The 22,029-nt window shown below is 41.6% G+C and overlaps 1 protein-coding gene across 4 annotated transcripts in view; it reads left to right on the top strand.

Moving 5' to 3' along the window:
• The window catches only part of STXBP5 (syntaxin binding protein 5), a 1,098,992-nt gene that overhangs the window by 309,472 nt on the left and 767,491 nt on the right, over positions 1–22,029 (top strand). For all 4 annotated transcript variants that reach the window (XM_029594044.1, XM_029594043.1, XM_029594042.1 and 1 more), the window contains exon 5: positions 17,684–17,818. In XM_029594044.1, coding sequence (XP_029449904.1) covers positions 17,684–17,818 — 135 coding nt within the window. The remainder of the gene's footprint in view (positions 1–17,683; positions 17,819–22,029) is intronic.

The following is a 22,029-nucleotide window of genomic DNA, read 5'->3' as shown; positions in this document are numbered from 1 at the left end:
CATTCACTGCTATACACTCTAACTCTCACATCTTACATCTTAGACTTCTGGCATTGGTATACAGATATTTCAAAGTGTGTTTTTTGTTTGTATTAGCAACCTTTTCAGTTGATATGGATAATTTGGAATTTTTTAGCGCAGGAGATTATTTATAGGCACATGGGCTACTCAGGGCCGGAGGAACCACTAGGCGAGCTAGGCCTGTGCCTAGAGCGTCGAGATTTAGGGGGCACCACCGCTGCTCACAGCCACTTCAGGCGGGAGAATTTTGAAAGGGCAAAAAGTGCCCCTTCAAAATTTTGCCCAGCCCCCACCTCACCCTGCTTCCCCCCCCCCCCCCCCTTCATGCCACGCTCCCCTGGTGGTCCAGCAGCGGACCTGGGAGTGATCTGTCACTAACCAAAATGGTGCCGTGGTCTTTAGCCCCTACCTTGTGACAGGTGCCAACCAATGCCACCGGTAGCCCTTGTCACATGGTAGGGGCTGAAGGCCACCGGCGCCATTTTGATTAGTGGCAGATCTCTCCCGGGCTCCCCGTTGGACCAGGTGTTTTGAGGTTTTGTTTTTGGGGGGGAAGTTGGGAGGGTGGGGGAGTGGCGACATGTGGTCCCTGCCCCTGGAATCGGGGCTGTGACCGGGGGTGGGGTTGTGGGCGGCACGATGATGGGGGGGCGGCGTAAGGCTGAAGGTGCCTGGGGTGCCCAATCCCCTTGCACTGGCCCTGGGGCTACTTTTGCTTTTATTGGAACACCCTCTGTTGGGGTGCCCTAACTCTCCTGTTTCATTAGTATCCTTTAAAGATACGTTCCTCTGAACCATGCATTGCTGAGTGACTGTCTGCTTTCCCTCTTGTTATAGTTTAAAAGCTGCTCTATTTCCTTTTTTAAAGTTCATGCCGGTAGCCTGGTTCCATTCTGGTTAAGGTGGAGCCCATCCTTTTGGAAAAGTCTCCCCCTTCCCCAAAAAGTTGCCCAGTTCCTTATAAAACTGAATCTTCCTTCCCTGCACCATGGTCTCATCCACACATTGATTCTCCAGAGCTCTGCCTGCCTCTGGGGACCTTCACATGGAACAGGGAGCATTTCAGAGAATGCCACCCTGAAGGTTCTGGATTTCGACTTTCTACCTAAAACCCTAAATTTGGCTTCCAGAACCTGCCTCCCATGTTTTCCTATGTCATTGGTGCCCTCATATACCATGACAGCTGGCTCCTCCCCAGCAATGTCTATAATCCTATCTAGGTGACGCATGAGGTCATCTAGGTAAGTTAACAGGCATCCTCACGTCCACCAGCCATCCAGCTATCTACATTTCTAATAATCACCAACTACGATGGCCAACCTAACCCATCCCTCCTGGGCAGTAGCCTTGGGAGACTTGTCCTCAGTGCGAGAGGACAGTGCATCACCTGGAGAGCAGGTCCTTCTTATAGGATCACTTCCTGCTACACCAGGGTAATGCTCTCCAACTGGGAGACCTTTCTGATCCAAGGCAGCACTGGAGCTGCCAGACTGGTTTTGGGACTTGGCTACTATGTCCCTGAATGTGTTTTCAATGTACCTCTCCATTTGCCTCAGCTCCAGGTCTGCACCTAGCCTCCAGAGATAGGACTCGTTCTCTGAGAACCAGGTGCCCACAATCGATCTTTCACCGGTGGGTAAAAAAATCATACATGTGACACTTTATGCAAAAGACTGGAAAGCCCCCCCCCCCCCCCTCACCTTGTGTGCCTAATATTGTTTTTGTGCTAGACTTTTTTGTTGCATATAAAAAAATGTCTTGGGCTGCATACTAGGACTGTTTTAATCAGTTTTGTTTTCACTATTACAACTATTTGAAAAACAAAGCTTTGAAAAGATTTAATTCAATTTTCACTATTGGGATTTTAAGACATTTTTATATGCAACAAAAAAGTCTAGCACGAAAGAATATTAAGCGCACACAGTAAATGAAGGAAAAGACTGGGTGACCTACCATTTGGGTATATAAAACACTTGCCACCTTGTTAAAAACCTTAGGTATAGGATGGATTGCTTTTTTAAAACTTTACTTGTGTTGCTTTTTAGTTAGTGTGTTATGACTTTTGGGACTCTTGGGCTTTTTTTTTTTTTGTATATATATTGGTTTTGCAGGGATGTGTGCCATTCTCTATTTGGATTTCTGTTTGCAGCTTATTCCTTGAACATTTTTGTTTCAGATTAGGTGATTGTTGGAAGGCTAGAACTGGAGGAGCAAGGAATATTTCTTTCATCCTTCACTTGTAATGGTTGTTGATCTTTTATAATTTCTTAGGTTTTCCAGTTCTGGATGTATGTTACTACAAGTGGTATCTGCTCCATGGTTTTCCTTTCTTTGTGTTGTAGGTTTTCCCTGGTTATTTTAAGTGAGGATACAGTTTGCATAGAGATGAGTTTGGGGTAATAGCCCTTTTGTTTGATGGATCAGATAGAGCTTTTATGTGTGTTTTCCTGTCCTTTGGGTCAGAGCAAATACAGTGGTATGTGTAGCTTGACTGTTTATAATGGACTTTGTGTGTGAAGTATAGAAACAGAAACTGTGGAGGTAGTTGCATCTGTCAGTTGGAATTTTTTTTTTTTAATACTAATGTTTGCAGATGTGCATTGTTTGAGACTGTAGGTCTGAAAAATTAACTCTCTCCAAAAGACAGGAATAAATTCCTCTGATATGCATAGTTCAGTCCTTGCAGTTCTCCTTTATAGGAGTTATAAACCTCTATGCTGTTTTGATACCCCCTCCGTGAATTGCCTCTCTTCCTTTGGAAATGCAATTTCTAAAGCTGAATACAATGATACAAATGACATCTTGCCAACTGGAAAGATCTGTCATTCTTTCCTGTTCTCTGCCAGTTACATCACTCGTGTATTCCAGCATCCTACTGGCTCTTCTCATAGCCATGTCCCATGGTTTTGCATTCCTGAGGTTATTCAGTATGATCATCCCCAGATCTGTCTCTGTTGGTCCAGCAGTATTATACATTCCACTGAGTTTTTTACTCCATCTTTGCATAAAAATATGGCTGCCTCAGTTTTTGTTATCATTTCTCAGGCTTGCTTAAATCCTAATTTTTCCCCACTGTCCTCAAAAGTATCAGTGTCGATGCAGATGTCTGTCAGCTGCAGAAAGACACATCTCCCCTTCATGCCCTTCTGCCATGTCTTTAAGACACTGAATAGAGCTGGTCTCCTTGAATGATGATGGCAGTATGTGCTATTGATAATTTTCCACATTATCTTAGGATGTATCCTGTCCATCCCCATTAACTTGTTCATTTTATTCTGCTAATTCCATTCAGATTTTCATTTGTAAATTAATTTGAGCTCAATTTTCTCCCATTTGTGCTCTTTTAATCTGGTTCTTTATTCTTTTCTATGAATACTGCAGAATAATGTATTTGGCTATTTTTTTTTTTTTTTTTTTTACTGGTTTTCCCTCAGCTCCCCTTCTGTGGCTTAGTCTCATCTCTGTATTTCATTCTTTTGAAAATACGTTAAGATCTTGTCCTTGCTTTGCTGCTCTAGCAGTTTCTGCTGTGATTGTTCTTTTATTTTGCTTCCTGCCCCTTCTTTCAAATATGCTTTCCAGTCTTCCTTCCTCTTCAAGTCCTTGTAGCTGAACAAACTGGCCTGAATTAGCTGCTGAGGGTTTACTACAATTCATAAATTACACCCAGATCAAGGGTGACCTGAGAGCTCTCTGGATTAAGGATCATGTTTAAAATAAATATACATCTTATCTACAAGTTAAAATGCAATAATTTAAATCCACATTCCAAAAATATACTCTGTAATTATCCCCTTCTGACTTTAAGAATGGTCCTAATCTATCCTGGGGCAAAGATAGAAATAGGCTTTGGAATTCCCAGGGCATTTATAGTTAGGGTATGTCAGTCTGCAAAACAGTGCCACTCTTTTTGCTGGGTGGCATACTAACTAGCTACTCTCCTGGATGGAGCATGTGTCTTCTGGCATTCCCTGCTGGTCAGAGTGTCAGCCTGGTTTAGTCAGGAGAAAAACTGGTTCTCTTGTTATAACTCTGGGGAAATGCACAGGCTCCCTGGATCAGTACTGTTTACTTGTTTTCAGTTTTTATATGGTGCGTGATACAAGGGTCAGTATCTTAACAAAACAATGCATAATGAATGTACAGAAATGTGTTGCATAAAGGGTTACTTTAAGGAGCTGGGTGAATATTTTTCAGGAAGCCAGCAGCAGACCTGGTTCATTTTAGGATATGGGAAGTATCTTTTTTTTTTTTCCTTTCCTGGCTCCTCCTCTTGCAGTTTATGAATGGGCAGTCAAATGTGATTTTCTAAAATCACCTTTCACTTTTAGTTAGTCACAGGTCATACATGGAGAAGGGGAGGCAATTTCTCTGTAGTTCCACTTCTTTGCCCTGCAGGGCTTTCTGTACCACCTCCTGCTGCTGTCCTGCCATAAAACTCATATTTTCACTGTTCAGTAGTTAATGGTTCTCATTGCTTCTTGAGCATGTCCTCCATTGGGCCCTGTCTGTACTGGGCAAAGTCTTTTTGTCTGTTGTACTTATTTACAAACTTAATGGCGGGAGGGGAGTAGAGAAGTGGTTCTCACCATTTTGGGTTAGGCCTAAAACTGTTTTGTTAAAATTAATACTGTTGAAGTGAGCCTATGCTTTTCACCGATGATATCATGGTAAACGAACTGGTTTTCATATTAGCTAGATTATGTATAAAATGGTAGTAGAAATGTATAAATTCTTGAGATCAGAAAGATAAAGAGATTAGGAACGGCAAGAGCGTTTTGAGTTTCTGCCTAAGTAGATAAGTTAATGTGGGGCACCTGATAGCTGCATAAATATCATGCCCAGATCGGATGAAAATTGGACTAAAGTGGATGAGTTTGGGATGTAAATGGCAGTGTGTCAGAGCGCTACCTGCCTCGTCTTCCAGGGCTGCTGCAGAGCTCACTTTTCTCAAGAAGATGTGCATATGTTTGCTCCGACACACACTTTTTGTAACACACTCGGAGGGATGGGGATTAGTTTCAAACAGGAGGGAACAATCTTCTCTCTCTTTAAATATGAAGCAGGATGCCAATGCACCATTTCCCACTTTTACAGTTTCCAGCATCTATTTTTCTATATATTTCAACCTAGGTCTCGGCCTGCTGTTTGTGGACTCCCTCTGATTACCTCTTGAGGCAGGGGTGGCCTGCTCCGGTCCTCAAGCCACATATAAGTTTGGTTTTCAAGATAACCACCATGAATATGCATGAAGTAAATTTGCATGCACTGCCTTCATTGTATATAGATATATCTCAGGCATATTTATTATGGATATTCTGAGAACCAGACCTGTTTGTGGCTCTTTTGAGGACCAGAGTTGGCCATGTCTGTCTTAAGGCATTTAAACAGGCAGCCCCAAACCTTCCGTTTCCAGGCTAGCATGGCTCTTCACATCAGCTTTTAGCCATTGTACTCTAAGCTGCTCAATATTTTTTAGGTAAACAACCAGTCTACCAATTTGGCATTCCCTGTAGCTCCTAGACTTCTCCAGGGCTTCCTTGTGCCCTGTCATTCAAGACCTGCTTACTCCCAGTTGTCTTTCTCCTCTGCCACTTCTGGACTAGCAGTTTGGGCTTTTACCTTCTGCCAAAAACTCCCAGTTGGTTCCAGGTCTCCAGTTAACTCTAATTGAATGCTGTGCTGGAACTGCCCCTGAACTGCATGTCCCAGAGGACTTTTCTTTCCTTTGAGATCACTTCCTGTTTGGCCAGAAACTTAAGTGACTCCATCCCCCTAAATTCCCATGCATGCACTTTTCTGGATTTCAGTATTCTCTGTCTGGAGGTCTCCTTGGTACCATGTCTTGCAAATTCAATGATTCTCACTTTTTTTTTTTTTGTAAATCACCATGTGCATAGGAATGTGCTGGGTTAATAGCTTACTCTTTTGAGGCGAAAGTCAACTTTCTAACAGATGGGTTTTGCTGAATATCTCACAATATTCATACTTTTTAAGCAAAATTATAATTTGAGTGAATATATTCCTTAGCATTTTCGTTTTTCCTTCAGAAGACTACGTACACCTATTTGTAGTGACACTACTATAATCTTCATGTATTTTTCTCCTTAACAGCCTACTTAATCTGTCAGGTATTATAACTAGGTAACCAGTGAGTCACTGTAATGCTAATAATCTTTTGGATTTCTTTGTAATAAAAAAAAAAAAAAAAGCCCTCTTGTTCACTCTTTAGGGAATAGAAGTACTAATGCTTGCCTAAAATTATCTGTAATATATTAATTGTCTCTTACCTAAATTAAATTTGCTATTACTTTAATTCTCTGCCATATGTTTTTATTCTGCCAACGGTGCTTGCATGTATAGCACTTTTTACCTATTTTAAGAAAGTTAAATGTTTAGATTTATTTGATTGCAGTTTGTTCTTATGATGTATTACAAGTGGCCAGACTTTCATAGGCTGGACATGCTGAAAGTATTTTATTTGTGGCAATCATTTTACTAGTTTGCATGACCCTTTTGACATCAGAACTAGTCTTTGTGCATTTGTATACTACCTAATAGATAGTATTTCAGCAATCTGTGTGACAGTGGTAGTAGTCATATATTGGAATAATTAAGATGCTTTTAATGAAAAAAATTGAATTTATTTAAAATTCTTAAAGAATTTCAATAAAAACGTCTAATGTTCAGAACTGAACCCAGGGGTTTTGATCCTCTTGCACATGGATGTTTCATTACTGCTCACAAAATATTCCTGGCACATCTTTAATATGAAACAATTTAATTCATTGATAGGAGTCTAAATTTTGACGTACTGCCTTAAGCCATTATTTCAGTTCCAAAAGAATTTGAAAGGATTTCTTCTTGTGATCACCTGGTGCTTTCTGGCAATGAGTAATATTTCTCAAGCATTTGGAAAAAAAAAAACTGTTTTGGAGGATATCAGTATGAATAATTAATTTGACTACATTTTGCATTATTTCTGATTTGAGTTTTAAAAACATTTGCCTGATATCAATTTTTATGCAGCTGGCATGGTTACACTTAGGGGCCGATTTTTAAATCCTACGCGCACGGGGTATGTTTGTGTGCGCTACCTGGCGCGCACAAATGTACACCCAATTTTATAACATGCGCGCGCTACCGCACGCATGTTATAAAATCCAGGGTCAGCGCGCGCAAGGGGGTGCACACTTGTGCACCTTGCACGCGCCAAGCCCAAGGAGAGCCTCGATGGCTTTCCCCGTTCCCTCCAAGGCCGCTCCGAATTCGGAACGACCTTGGAGGGAACTTTTTTTTTAGCTCCCCAGCCCTACCTAAATCCCCTGCCCCCCCCCCCCTACCTTATTTCACCGAGTTACGCCTGCCTGCGAACCTCCGGCACAGACTTGGGTCTGCCCCGGCCCGCCCATTTTTGAAAGCCTCATGACATATGCACGTGATATGCGTGCGCCGTCGAGCCTATGCAAAATAGGCTCGGCGTGTGCAGGGGTAGGTTTTCGGGGGTTACGCATGTAACCCTTTGAAAATCTACCCTTTAGTGAATTGGAATAATTTTCCCAATCCTTATCTCTTCCCTTCTATACCATTCTCTTTAATTTTGCTGCTGTTGAAGCAGATCACCGAAAATAGTGGTGGTGATCCTGGTTTTTCCCCATTGTTATAACTTCCTGTTCTACTGCTGCCCAGGATAGGCATAGTATGTATTTTATATTGTTTCCTGTTTAAAAACAAATGAATATCCTAGATTTTGTAGAACATTGGAGCATATGTGGCATTAAGGTCTTGCTGATATACATCTTTTAAATTGGTGGTAAAATTAAAACAATATCTTTATTTTGGCTTTGAATTTAAAAAAAAAAAATCTTTTTTTGTATGTGTTCACTTTGGTTCACAGATTACCTTATTTTAGAACTGATGGTGTCTGGTTTTGGTGATGCCCTATGAAGCAAAATGAGGAACTTCGTATGCACTCAGGCAGGCCAGTCCACACAAGTGGGTTATACACTTCTACTAGCAGATGGAGACTGAGTAAAAACTCACATCATGGATATATCACCCTGCCCCAACATCCCACCAGTAATGTCCAGCTCTAGCAGATAGTGCATGACGACTGTGGCCTACATCACTCAAGGCAGAACCAGAAGCCAACAGGTGTTGGAGGAGATAAATGTGCTAATGGCATGGGCAAAGCAACATCTTCTAGACATATCTGCCTCCCACGTTACCAGAAAGGACAATGTAAAGGCCGACTTTCTTAGCAGGAAGCGTTTGGACCCAGGAGAATGGAAGCCTTTCAGCTCCTAGTGGAGCGCTGAGCCTAGGTTTGCTACTGACTTTCGACACATGAAGATTCTGTGGTTTAGTCACAGAAGGGATCCAAAAGCACTAGGTATCGATACTTTCTGCAAGCAACTGAAAATTTTTATTTAAGAATTTTATTTTAATATGGAGTGTGTATAGAATTGATTGTTTTTATTGTATTTAATTTTGTTGTAATCCAATTAACATGGGTTTCTGTTTGGCAGAATAGAAGTTTTAAATAAATAATAAGATGCTCTCGTTCAAGTGTAGCCATGGGCGAGGTGTTATATGCTTTCTCGTCCTGGCCACTGATAGGTAGGATCATTCGGAAGATTGCAAGACAGACCAAAATCATTCTTTTGGTTGCTCCAGATTGGCCCTGGAGGCCATGGTATGCCGATCTGTAAAGGCTGCCGATGGGCAGCCTCTGACTTCCGCTCCAGAAGGATCTGTTGCACCAGGGATCTATTCTACATGATCTGGGTTAATTTTGTTTTACGGTTTGGCCCTTAAGAGGGCGAGGGCTCAGTTGTTGAAGCATGGTTATTCTGCTGCAGTGATTTCCTGTTTGCTTCGGGCCAGAATTTTACTTTTCTGGCTTACATTAGAGTTTGGAGAGTTTTCAAAGCCTGGTATGGAGAGAGGTTCTCAGCTTATTAAAGTGGAAATCCCTTTAATTTTGGAATTTACAGGAAGGATTATATAAAGGTTTGGCCCTTAACACCTTGAAGGTTCAAGTGGTAGCTCTAGCTTTTTATAGGGAGCGAGTCAATGATGGGCCTTTGTCTTCCCATCCAGATGTGTCCCAGTTCTTGTAGGGAGTTAAGTATCTTCATCCTTCCTTGCGGCTACAGGGGCCTCTGTGGGATCTTAATTAGGCCATATCTTTCGGCAGCCACATGGCCTCTCTTTACAGCTGCTTACCTTGAAAAGTTTTTCTCATGGCAATCTGTTCTGAACATCTGGTTTCTGAACTGCAGGCTCTTTCTTGAGCTCTTTCTGCGGTTGACTCCAGGGGCAGTACATCTTCAGACTGTGCCTTCCTTTTTACCGAGTGGTTTCGCATTTTCATTTGAATTAATCTATTTCCCCGCCCACGTTGTACAGGGATTGAGATGTGTGGGTATCATCTTTTACATACCTTGGATGTCAATCGGAAATCTGATTGACGATGCTCCATGGTGGAGGTAAACAGTGAACTGGCAAAATGGGCAACTATAGCCTGTTGGGTTAAGGAAGTTATCTCGGCCGCCTATGTGGATACCGAGGTTCATTTGCCAAAGCGAGTTAGACTGTATTCCACAAGGGCTCAGGTGGTATCATGGAAAGAGATTCAATTGTCTCCTGTCGATTTGCCAAGCAGCAATGTGGTTATCCTTTCATACCTTTTCCAAGTATTACCGCTTGGACGATCATGCTCAGGAGGATGCAGCCTTTGTGCAGGCGGTGTTGACTGGAATTCAGGCAGCTTCCTACCCTGTTTGGGAGAAGCTTTGGTACATCTCACTTGTGTGGATTTGCCTGAATGCAGAGGAAGGAGAAATTACTACTTTCCTGATAATTTCCTTTCTTTAAGGAAGGCAAGCCAATCCACAACCCATCCTCTTGCCGATCTTTTCTTTGGTTCGCCTTCTAGATGTGGACACGATGCAGGGTGGTGGTCAAGCTTATTCGTCGGAGGACTGGTAAGTGTCCTAGCCAGCCCTTCAGTTTAGTGAATGTTCATTCTTTTATCTGAGCTCAGTGTTCCCTATTGGTTGGAAGCATGAGTGACTGATTATTGATAGTCACGTTCAAGTATAAGCAGTTTTTCCACAGTTTGGCTTTTCCAGAGAATACTGGCAGGCTGATGGAGCAAGGCTATATGTCTGTGATGTCAGATTTTATTCAGTCTTCATCTGCTAGTAGAGGGGCATAACTCACTTGTGTGGATTGGCCTGTCTTCCTTAGAGGAAAGGAAATTATCAGGTAAGTAGTAATTGCTGCTTTGTGCCTGTTGAGGTTTCATATTTTGCACTGAGATCTTTTAGTTTTCCCCTGTAACATTGCCTTTCCTTTGCAATTTTTGAACTGACAGGCAGGTGGCAGTTTCACTCCTGCTGTGCTGTTCAGCTTTTGTAGTTTCTGGCAGTTAGGACTAAACATTTTAACCTTCTGTATATCCCAAAATTAGTATTGGAATGCATTCTCCCCAAGTCTCTATAAGAAGGTATAATGTTGTAACATGTATTCCTGGGAGAATTCTGTGCAAAATAATTAAAAATTCTTTGCATAATATTTTAAAATTCTGCAGACTGTTTAAATAACACAATATAATCATTAACTTTAAGTAGTTATTCATTTATAATAGATTAGAAATATTACTCATTAGCATAATTTTAATTTGAGGTCAATATTCAAAGCACTTTCAGCCAGATAAGTTCAAATTATGCAGCTAAGTAGCAGCTGTTGACTATGTGCCTATGTTCAGCAGCTGCCACTTAGCAGCATAAGTCACTTATACAGCTACAAAATTAGCCACATAAATTGTGGGCGTGTAAAGGGTGGATTGGGGTGGAGCAAGTTAGCCGTATAAGTTATGCGGCTAACTACAGATTTTTCAGTTTTGGCCGAATTAGTTAACCAGCCAAGCTAGCCATGCCATAGCACAGGTTGTTATAACTTACACGGCAAAGTGCAAATTTATACGTGAATATTCAGTGACATAGCCATGCCACTGAATACTGCCAGATAAGTTATATCCTTGGCAAACATGGCCCCCAGATTCCTTTGTCTTCCTGCCTGTATGGGGCACTTATCCATTCCGGCCTGCACTACTGGTTTCTGGTCTCCATTCTGAATTCTGCAGGTCAAATGCACAATTTCTATGCAGGTGAGGGATTCTATGCAAATCCTGTGTGACTGCACAGTACAAACTCTCTCCCCATGAGTAAGCATTCTTTATTGCTATTGATCAGGAATCTGGTACCTTGGGCTGACATTGGTTGTTCAGTAACCCGCTATAGTGAGGTCTAGCCCAGAATTTGCTAGAAGTTCAGTCTTGCCTGGGAGTGCAGAGGAATCAGATCTGTGCCAAGGTCCTGTCCAAGTTATACACAAACTTGAGGACAACCTCTCCTGAACCTTACCAGACACTAGCGCTAAGTATAGTGAGTCTTGTCTAGAAAGTGTTAATTATACGAATTCTTTTTATTTTACTTGTTGGCTGTTTGTAAGATACATATTTTTTCTGTTCATTCTCCTTAGTATTTAATAAACATTTTTTGTTAGCTCTGTTCTTCTGGCTGATTGTTCCCAGCATATTTTTGTTTTTGATCTGTTGGTACATTTCCAGGAATTGTCACCCATGGGTTGTATGGGGTATTAGTGTTACTAGAAACCAACAGGGGATAGCTAGTGGACAGGGTACTTACCCCAAAACAAGTAGGAACTCAGATAGTAAATAGGAAGTTGGCAGTGTAGAGGTCCATTCACAGGTGCAGGGGGGCCTGAGTAGTGCTTGGCAGGACCCCCCCAAGTGGGCATTATGTGATATCAAATAACTCAAATTTCTATCATAGCAAGTTAATTACCTTGACCACAGAGCAGCCAGTTCGAAATACTGCCACCCAATGATTAATCGAGTAGTGGTTATGATGTCATAAATGTCATTAGGAAAAGTAGGAGTCAGTCAGACACAGTGCCATTCAATAAGATGTAATTTGTGCCATTTTCTGAAAATTGAGGTCTACTGGCATTTCAGGTTTTGGCAAGATAGCATTTTGAACATTTTAATTATTACAAGTTATTTTTAATTAATATTCAAGTCAGTATCACCACACTATTTTATATTCCACTTTTCAGGAACTTAAAAGCAGATTATTTAAAAATGTTACATCGTATCTGATAGTATAATTTCCTTCTAAATTCAAACATTCAGTATTTGAACACATTTTAGGAATGAAGATAGTAAATTTAATCCTTCAAGATTCAGTTCAGTTGCTGTTGTTGTAGTTCCAACTTTTAAGGTTTGATTTCAATGTGGTTGCTTTTTTGAGCAGTAATGGGAAAAGGTGTTGTCAGCTTTGTGATATACCATGTGCTGGTGAGGGTGAATATTTATTTTTACAGGTCAAGAATAAGTATCAAATTTTCTTTGCATCTCTGAATTGGTCCAGTAATCTAGCAGCCATCAGCCAGGTGGGAATTGGGGGAGGGGCACCCCAAAGAAAAGGCCATTAAACCTCCCTCTCTCTCTCTCTCCAGCAGTTAATCTTAATCCTTCCCCTTGTTCCTAGGTGATGCCACCTGCTCCTATTCAGCCCACTGATGTAGCTTGTTCCTCTTTAGCCTGATGATATCTGGAGATGCCTAGCTTAAATGTCTAGTCACCATGGTGACATGGCACCCAGGGTTTGTCAAGCTGCTGTTCTCTAAAGACACTGCTTGTAAATATTTGATAAGCTCCGTTTTGCAAGTCCGTGTGTACAAATCCCTGAAAATGCTTCGTTACTAAATTGTGTTTACGACGACTATTTGATCTGGTCTCTCCCGATGCAGTTTGTTGTAATGCGGTCCGTGTCGGGGGATCTCTAATGTATTTCTTTATCAATAAACTCTGCATTATCATACAACTATAATAAAACTTCCTGAGAACATCATAAACTGGCGGACTTAAGCTTTGTTTCCTGACCACCTATACGGCATCCACTTTGGATTTCACCACCTATTTGTCTGCCTGAGCCCTGATATAGAACGTATAGGGGATGCATTATATTCTAATCATATTACTACTACAAGATATCAAAATGTTAAATTTTTGAAATATATTTAGGAAAGGAAATATGAGGACAAAGCTGAGAATGTCTTAGAAATCCACCATTGCAGATTGCTAGTCAAATTTCCATCTGCTAGCTTTAAGGGCCAGCTGGGAAGACCTCACCTCATGAATGGTCTTGGATCTTTTTCTTCTGTTACCAGTTTTCTCTTAAATCCTTAAGGTTACATAACTATTCTGCTCTTGACCTCTCTTCTGCATTTGATACTGTTGATCATTCCCATACTAGTTCCTACTGCTTCCACTTTGCGTTTCTTTACTCTAGGCTACAGTTTTTTTTTCTCTCTCAGATCATTCTTTTAAGGTCCTTGCTAAAACTTCCTATTTTTTCCTCTAATTTTTAGCTACTTCTCCTGTATGTTTTTTAGCATTGGTTGTGAGCTGGCCAGTGTACAATGATGCTGTATAAATATATATATATATCTCTACATATCTCTCTCTATATATACATCTCTCTCTCTCTCTCTCTCTCCTTCTCTCTCTCTCTCTCTCTCTCTGTCTATATATATATATACATCTCTCTCTCTATATATATATATCTATATATATATCTTCAAGAAAATTTCAAATTGGATTATAATCAAAATTACAATTATTTACATCACAATTTACAATAGTCATGGTAGCATTGACCATGAAGGAGGGGGGTCAAATCAGATATGGGGCGATTAATGTGGTTGACTGGGGTGAAGCAAAAGGTGATAAATCATTGGTCTGCTTGATAGAGAGTAAGAGTAGAGAGGTGAGGGCACAGATGCATGAGCACAAGGCAGGTATGAAGTTTAGAAGAAGTCATTATATAAGAAAGCCTTTGGGATTAGTAATGTGATTTTATGATTGAGAGCTCTAGCAGTTATTGTAAGAAGGGAAGGCTTTGTCATGGAATCTAAGAGGGGGCCTGGCTGAATAGTCAAGCCTTCATTTGCTTCCTGAAGGTAAGGTAGCGTGCTTCAAGGTGAAGAGCTGGTATTTATTCCATGGTTTTGGGACATAGCAGCTGAATGCATGAAGTTTTCTACATGTTAATCTGGCAGATTTAAAAGGGGGGAAGTGGAGGGTAGGAGGGCCATTTGGGAGGATTTAAGTTCTCGTGTGAGTATAGAGAATTTATCCTCCTAGAGGCAGGAGCCAGTTTGGCTCCCTTAGGATTGGCTATATGTGGTCATAAGAACATGCCATACTGGGTCGGACCAAGGGTCCATCAAGCCCAGCATCCTGTCTCCAACAATGGCCAATCCAGGACATAAGAATCTGGCAAATACCCAAAAACTGTCTATTCCATGTTACTGTTGCTAGTAATAGCAGTGGCTATTTTCTAAGTCAACTTAATTAATAGCAGGTAATGGACTTCTCCTCCAAGAACTTATCCAATCCTTTTTTAAACACAGCTACACTAAATGCACTAGCCACATCCCTTGGCAACAAATTTCAGAGTTTAATTGTGCGTTGCCCTGCCGGATTTACGCGTGCAGGGCACTCGCGCCGGTGCGCCTATTTTGCATAGGCCGCAGGCGCGCGCAAAGCCCCGGGACGCGTGTAAGTCCCGGGGCTTCGTAAAAGGGGTGGGAGGGGCGTGTTGGCAGGCCGGGGGTGTGTCCGGGGACGTGGCGACGGTTCGGGGGTGGGCCGGGAGGGCGACACGCGTATCTTATAAAATCCGGCATACTTTTGTTTGCGCTGGTTGCACGAACAAAAGTACGCGCGTGCGTACTTTTTTAAGATCTACCTCAGAGTTCACATAAATGGCTTTTGAAAATTGCTAAGATAGTATGTTACATTTACATATGTGACTCTTCAAAATTACAATCTAAGTATACATATCTTGGTGATAGAATCTTTTAAGAAACTACCTTATTTTTGGCAGAACGTCGGGGCCGAGTCGCGGCATGCGGGGAGGGCCCTCCTTTAACATGGCGCTTGCCGAGGGGAGGGCCCCCCCGCCGGTTTTCCTTCCCCCACCCTGACGGCGCTTACCTGTGGGCCGGGAGGCCGCGCGGCGACGCGAGGGCGGCACGGGTCACGAGGAGGGGCGCGATGGCAGGCGCGGCCCGGCAAGGCCGCCGCATTGAATGGCCTCGGGGTGGGGGCGGAGCGTCGTGATGACGCGCGCGGCACGGCAAGGCCGCCACGTCATCACGCGGGTGACGTCAGCCTCGCGGATATCGCGAGGCTGGGGCCCCCCTTTTACCAGCAGCGAGCGCTGAGCCCGGTCTTTTTCCGGGACAGCGCTCGCAATATTCCCCACCCACCCACCCAGACTAGCAGGAATGAAGGGACCAAAGGGGAGGGTCGTGAAGCTTCGGGAGCAGTAGGGGCGAGGTGGATGTTAATAAAATGTTGTATATGTTCGACATTAGTCGCAGCAGGGCGGGGGTACCCGAGCCGGAAGGTGGAGGGGGACTTCGAGGACAAGGTCGGGGGTGGACCGAAGTCCTCGGGAAAGAAAAGGGGCGTGTGTTGGGCGTGGGCAGCCCGGAGGAATGGCCCCCCGGCTATGGCACGGCGGGGGGCCGAAAGATGGTGGCGGACTGGCTTATCACGGCGGACGCCTGTTTGGAAGCCCGGATTACAGGATCGGTGAACACTGACGGCTCGGGTGCCGGTAATTATAATATGTTAATTTGTGTTAAGGAAATTAATAAATGCTGCGGCCTTGTTTTCACCAAAAACGGAGTTTGTGTAATATATTGGGGTCCGGTAAAACGGACGGGGGAGGCGGGGGGACGGACACGGAAGTGCAAGCTGCCCATGTTAAGAACTCTGCAGTAATTTTAATGAAAAATCAGATATAAACCTGTCCTGTTCCTAGAAAGAGAAACTATTCATTTTCCACTGGAGTTTGTTGATATGCTCTCATTTTCCTAGGAAGAGTGATGATGAGGAAGACTTGGTAGATATACTGATACATAAAACCAAATTGTTCAGGTGTATAGTCTGTGTCTGTTTTTGCATCAACCATTACTATATCTAGAAGAATCTTTCTTATGGAAACGAAAATCATAAAAACATCCAAAATAAACACTAGTACAGTTAGTTCATGCATAAGTTGGGTAAAAAAAAACTTACCTAAAGAAATTGTATGGAACAATATTTGAAGCCATTTTTTTTTCTAAGAGAAAAACCTGACTGCCCACAACACAAGATTCACAAACTTTGGTGGTGATCTCAGTGCTTAAAACTCTCATGTTTTAAAAAAAAAAACAAAAACAAAAAACAAAGCCTTTGTGCATCTAAACTCAAATGACAGTGTCCAAATTTCAGCAAAAAAAAAAATGTTTAAGGCAGCTGAAGTGGTCCACGTTTCACAAAAGCTGCTTTAGGACACAGTCATCAGAATATATTCTTGAAAAGAATTCAACAAACAAAGTCAAAGTGAAACCAACAGTTTAGTAAACTCACTCGGAATCAACTCATTTAAATATCCAACATGCCAGTATTCAACCAGTCAGTGCGTCTCCAGGAAAGAATGAGTTTACTAATGGCTAGTTTCACTTTGACAGACTATATTAATCGTTTAATTACTCAGAGAATATATTCTGACTGTTTCCTAAGGCAGCGCAATGTGGTGACTATGTTGGCTGGTTTACAGATAAATTTTGTGGAAATTTAGGTGTACTGGATCTTTTTTTTTTGTTTTGTTTTGTTTTTTGTTTTTACTATGACGGCATTTTAAACCCTGAGAAGAACACCAAACTTTTGTGAATCTTCCAGTATGGGTTGTTTGAGGTTTTTCTGTTTCTTTAAAAAAAAAAAAAAAAAAAAAAAAAAAAACAAATAAATTCAAAAAAACTTTCAAATATTGAATAAAAATGCTTTGGGTTAGTTTGTTTTTTTTTTCTTTTAAACCAAACTTATGGTAGGAACACCGTGTGATTTACATTGTTAAAATTGCACCAGTGTTTTTTGTGATTTTTCATTTGGGTGAACGTCACTGGAAATAAGATATGGTGGCTTAGATTTTACCATTGTTCTTAGCAGTATGATCGGAGTAACTTAATTTTAGTTTTGCTGGCTCAAAATGTCAAACTGCAGTGCTCCTATATGCCATATAATAGATAAAATAGTGTTTAAGCTAAATGTTAATTTTCTCTGATTCAGGCATTGATGTGATCCAGAAGAACGTCAGTTTCTCTGGTTGTTCATTAATTCTGTCAGGGAGCCTTGGGCTACTACATTCTTCTCAGTACATGCCACAGTGGGGTTATATGGGAAGCTGCCTATATTGCGGCTTGAAGCAAGCCTAGAGCCATGGAGAAAATAAATTGTAACACAGAAGTTAGCTTTTCTGTTTGAGAGCATATAATACTGTATTTGATATTCTGGATACTGGGGAAACATCTAAATTGTATTTTTTTTTTTAAGCTAGCAAAGTTGTAGTGCACATTTTGAGGTTCCATTCAGTTGTAGGTGGATAATGCTAGCATTTAAAATTTAAGATATTTTCTATATCTTCATCCTCCTTCCCATTGTCATTGTTGCCCTTGTGAAGTGATTACGAATTGATTCCTAATGTTCGGTTTCTGGACACATTCTGTTTTGCAGGATAACATTTTGCCATCTGCCTTTCCAGAGTAAATGGCTATATCTGGGCACGGAAAGAGGAAATATACACATTGTCAACGTGGAGTCTTTCACGCTCTCAGGCTACGTCATTATGTGGAATAAAGCCATTGAACTGTGAGTTTGCTCATTAAAGTTTTATAAATCTGATGGCTTTTTTTTTGTTTGTTTTTTTGTGTACTAGACCCTGCAATGTTAGAGAAATGCTGTCCAATTGTCTTGAGCCGTTCCCCAACAGTCTGGAAGCAAAACACCTACCCCAGTTAACATTTTCTGTCGTCAGTGCCTTAGACTGGCTGAAATATAAGGCAATCCTTTTATATTTGGAGCAGCAGCTCTCTCCCTTGCTTGGACCATCCCCACCCTGCCCTCTCACTGGAGCCAGGGAGGGGGTGCTTTTTCCTCCCCCACTAGCCCTAAGTGATCTGTCTTTCCACACAACAGGTTGCTTCTTATATATATATATATATATATATATGGTCATGAAGTTCTGGAAACTGTTTCTTCTAAACATCTCCCTCACCCCACAAAAATTCTCATTCATGCCAGTATGACAGTTGCTCTTCTGAAAACTAATTATTTTTCAAGCACATTCTCAGCATGATTTTATACATTGTGCTGAAGGACATTTCAGATTTTGTTTGTAGGTTTTGGACTGCTTGACTTTTTTTTTTTTCCCCTTCTATTTTAGGCAAATATGTCAAAATTGCAAGGTTTGATTTCTGTAGGAAGCTAATAGAAAAGGACATGGTGTACAGCTAAAGCATTTCAGCTTCTTGATGTACAGGAAACTGAAAACACTTGAATTCCAGGAAATTATGGAAGGGTTGGGAAAAATTGCAATATTGAGCTCAGTACATTTTCAAAAATTTTAATACGTTTTCTTGCTCACTTTTCATCCATAGGGCCTGGGTCTGAAGCAGCTGGAGGCAAGGTTAACCAATACGAGATAGCAGCAAGGCTTTGATACATTCTTTAATATAATTGGGGGCGGGGGAAGGAGAGGCGGTGGCTAGCTTCCTAGTATGAACTGCAGGCTGACTTGGCTATTCTTCCCTGCTAGAGAAGGAGGAACAATATCCTGCAGGCACTCAAGCTTATACAATTGACAGATGGGAGATATCCTTAGCACAGTGGATCGGTGCATGGGTGGAGTAAGACCTCAGAACAGTGAAGACTGTCATAGGCTGGGAGATACTGTCAACTATACTGTAGGCAGGATTAATCAAGTAGATAGGGTGGGCCAAACAATTATTTTCCTTTTCTGCAATGGGGTAAGGAGTGCTAGCTGGCATGATCAGTGAAGTAAGCAGTAATCCGGCTCATGCAATGATATTGTATTGCGATAATCACCAAAAGATACGAATGTACAAATGGTGCCAAAGAGCAGACAACTTTGAAATCCAGCAACAGTACAAGGAAGAGAGAAAGGTACTCTGCTTTCTGAATATAAAAATATTGAGCTGGGGGATATTTCCCTAGTTTATAAAATATTTGTTCATAGTGCTTCCTGATATTCTTGGTTCATATTTTCTGTTTGGCTGTACAATCTCCCCAGTTGCTGGTTCAAACAGAGTATATGGCAATGTTTGTATAAACGTGTACATCTCTAAATTCATTTTTTCCCCTGAAAGACCCACTGCTAATGGTTTAATTTCTGAAATTAATTTTGCATTGAAAATAGTATTGCAGTATTTTTGCTGGCAAGTATTTGATTTAAAATGCATTCCATAAATGTTTGGTATTATGTGATGATAAAAACTTCTCCGTGCAAAACTGTAGCTTTTGGTTTGAATCTTTTTTTTTTTTTTTCACACTGCTGGATTATCACCATTAGAAATCATAGTCCTGCAGTTTATGATTATGTCCTATTCAATAGCTTTCTTTCTGGATTTTATTTATTTTTTATTTTTTTGTAGGGAACCTTTAGTTTCCCTCACTAAGGCATGTACCATCTATAGTGGGGAGGTTCTGTGTAGAAATTGGTAGACAAAGGTTTGGGTTTTACTGTCCCATGTGGGAGTTGCAGATGGTGTCCCCTAGCTGTGCATCGTCCCAAAGCTCCATTATCCTTGTGGATTTTTGTTGAACCTGCCTCCTGTCTTGCAGTTTTTTCCTTACTTATGGGAAAAAGGGGTAAGTAAGTTTTTCAAATTTAGAGGTCAGCCTCCCGTGGATTTGACTATCCAGCCTTTAAGCTTGCTTTGGACTCTCGTTAGCCAGTTTGTGAGAATCTCTGCTTGCAATTTTGATTGTTTTCCCCCTTTTGGGTTCAAAGGCTATTTTTTGTTCCAAACAGTTGAGAGTGAGGTGGCTTTCTCCCTGAAAGAACCTAAGAGTTTGGAGGAGAGGTTCCTTGCAAATGGTATAAGAGGGAAGGAACTGAAAGATACAGAGTGAAGGTAACAAGGACTTTGTGGCTGCTAACTCAGGGGAAATACAAAGGGAAGGGAAGTGCCCTTCAGGTGCTGCCTAAGGAGAGCTAAAAGGATTTAAGAAGAATCTAGGAAGGGTACTAAAACTGGGGCTCAGTTCTGATATACTGTCGGGACTGTATTCTGACCCCCCCTTCAGTGGAAAGAACTGGGAAAATAAATCGGAAAAGTTAAAGGGGGATTGAACCAACGTCAGTCTGATTAATTCTGAAACAATTGGAGTAGTTGAGAAGAAGGAATTCAGTGTGAATAAAAAGTGCTTCCAGAGGAAAGTAAGAGACTTGGCTAAAGAAGTGGAGTAACACATGAATTAATCTGCTGTCTTATTATTTGTTAACTTTCATTGAAATACGAATTGGGAGGTGTAAATATTATCAAATCAACTGTCAGTAAAGGAGTTGGAAACCGCCCTTCTCACGCATGTTTGTTGGATGCGTAGACTGTGATAGCTATTATTGCTGTACAACAAGGGACGGAAAGGGCTTACTGCATAGATGAACCGGGCATGAGAGCTACTGTTTGTCCCCACACTGCAATCCTGGGACTCAGAAAGTAGAGCTATCTGGTGGGGTGAAAGAGGCACAGAGAGCATGAAAGTGTAGTGCATAAAGGGTCCATCTCTTTTCTTTCTATGTGCCCCTGGGCACCAGTAAAAGGATCCGTCCAGCCCAAGGATTACATTTTTTTTTTTTCATTCGCGCCCTTGATGCTTCCTCTTTTATAAATAGAAAATACTCCCTTGGAACAGTGACCCTCAGTTCCGGTCCCAGGTAAGGAGTAGTTTAATAGCCTCCCTGCTCCCCTGTTAGCCCTGACCCTTAAAAAAAAACCCTCGTCGATCTATTTGTCTTTATTTTATAACTTGCACGTCATCCGTAGCAGAAGTAAAGTTACATGGCAGGGGACCCTGGCGCGTGCCTGTGCGTGTGTAAATATTTACACCTTAATTTCAGTGTGAGATCCAGGAACACCCCTGCCCAGAGCATGCTCAGGCCCCACCCCTTTTTGGAAAGTTTTCATTTGTGTGTGTAACAGCAAGTGTGTGTGTGTGTGTGTACTCGAGGCTTTTAAAATCCGCTTGGCACACACTGGCCTAACTAGTGCACGTATCTCCTTGTTTGGGTGCGCACCAGGCTTTTAAAGTTCACCTTCAAATCATTAGTATGCATAGCCTTCCAGACATTTATATTTTTTCCATTTCTGTACATGTGGTAAATGTTTACCTGAGGGCTGTGTCCACCCGTCCCCAGTGATACTAGTTTAAAACCTCCTCCACTAGGTTTATTGGTCTATTTTGAAATAATCTGTGGCACTTCTTCAATAGACACCCCTCATCTCTGCTTATCAGTCCTTGTATTATACTCCCCTTTGCCCTGGTGAGTGACTAAAACTGATCTATTTTTTATTTCCTGTCTACTCCTTGACTGGAGTACTTGTGTCACTGTGATGAATACAAATTGTTGAACAATGTGTAAAAGAAAAAGAAACCAAAACAATTTGAAACAAAACAGTTGCAATAACAAGTACCTCCAGTTTCAAGCAAGATGTGGGACATGGATAAGTTGGTTGAACCCCTAATTGTATTCCTGTGAGCAGTGAAATGGCTGTGGTGGCTTCCAGCTTTTAGAGACCTCAAGTGACTCTGACCTGCCTTTCTCATCCTCCACCTTGGCTGCACGAGTTTTCTTTTTTGTCACTGGGTTGCTCCATCAGTTGCAGCTAGGGAAGAGAGAGATTCTGGAAAGCACTGGGACTTCCTGCTATGTTATGGCATATCTGGGCACTGTTGGCTCAAAACATGTCCTTGCCTAAATCAGAGGCTCCTAAGTATGTTCTCACAATTCTCCTAGATAGGTTTTTCAGGATATCCACAATGAATATGCACAAGATGGA

The sequence above is a fragment of the Rhinatrema bivittatum genome, chromosome 3 (assembly GCF_901001135.1).
Source record: "Rhinatrema bivittatum chromosome 3, aRhiBiv1.1, whole genome shotgun sequence".
Taxonomy (NCBI): domain Eukaryota; kingdom Metazoa; phylum Chordata; class Amphibia; order Gymnophiona; family Rhinatrematidae; genus Rhinatrema; species Rhinatrema bivittatum.
The sequence above is the reverse complement of the archived record's forward strand: the minus strand, read 5'-3'. Positions and strand labels throughout refer to the sequence as shown.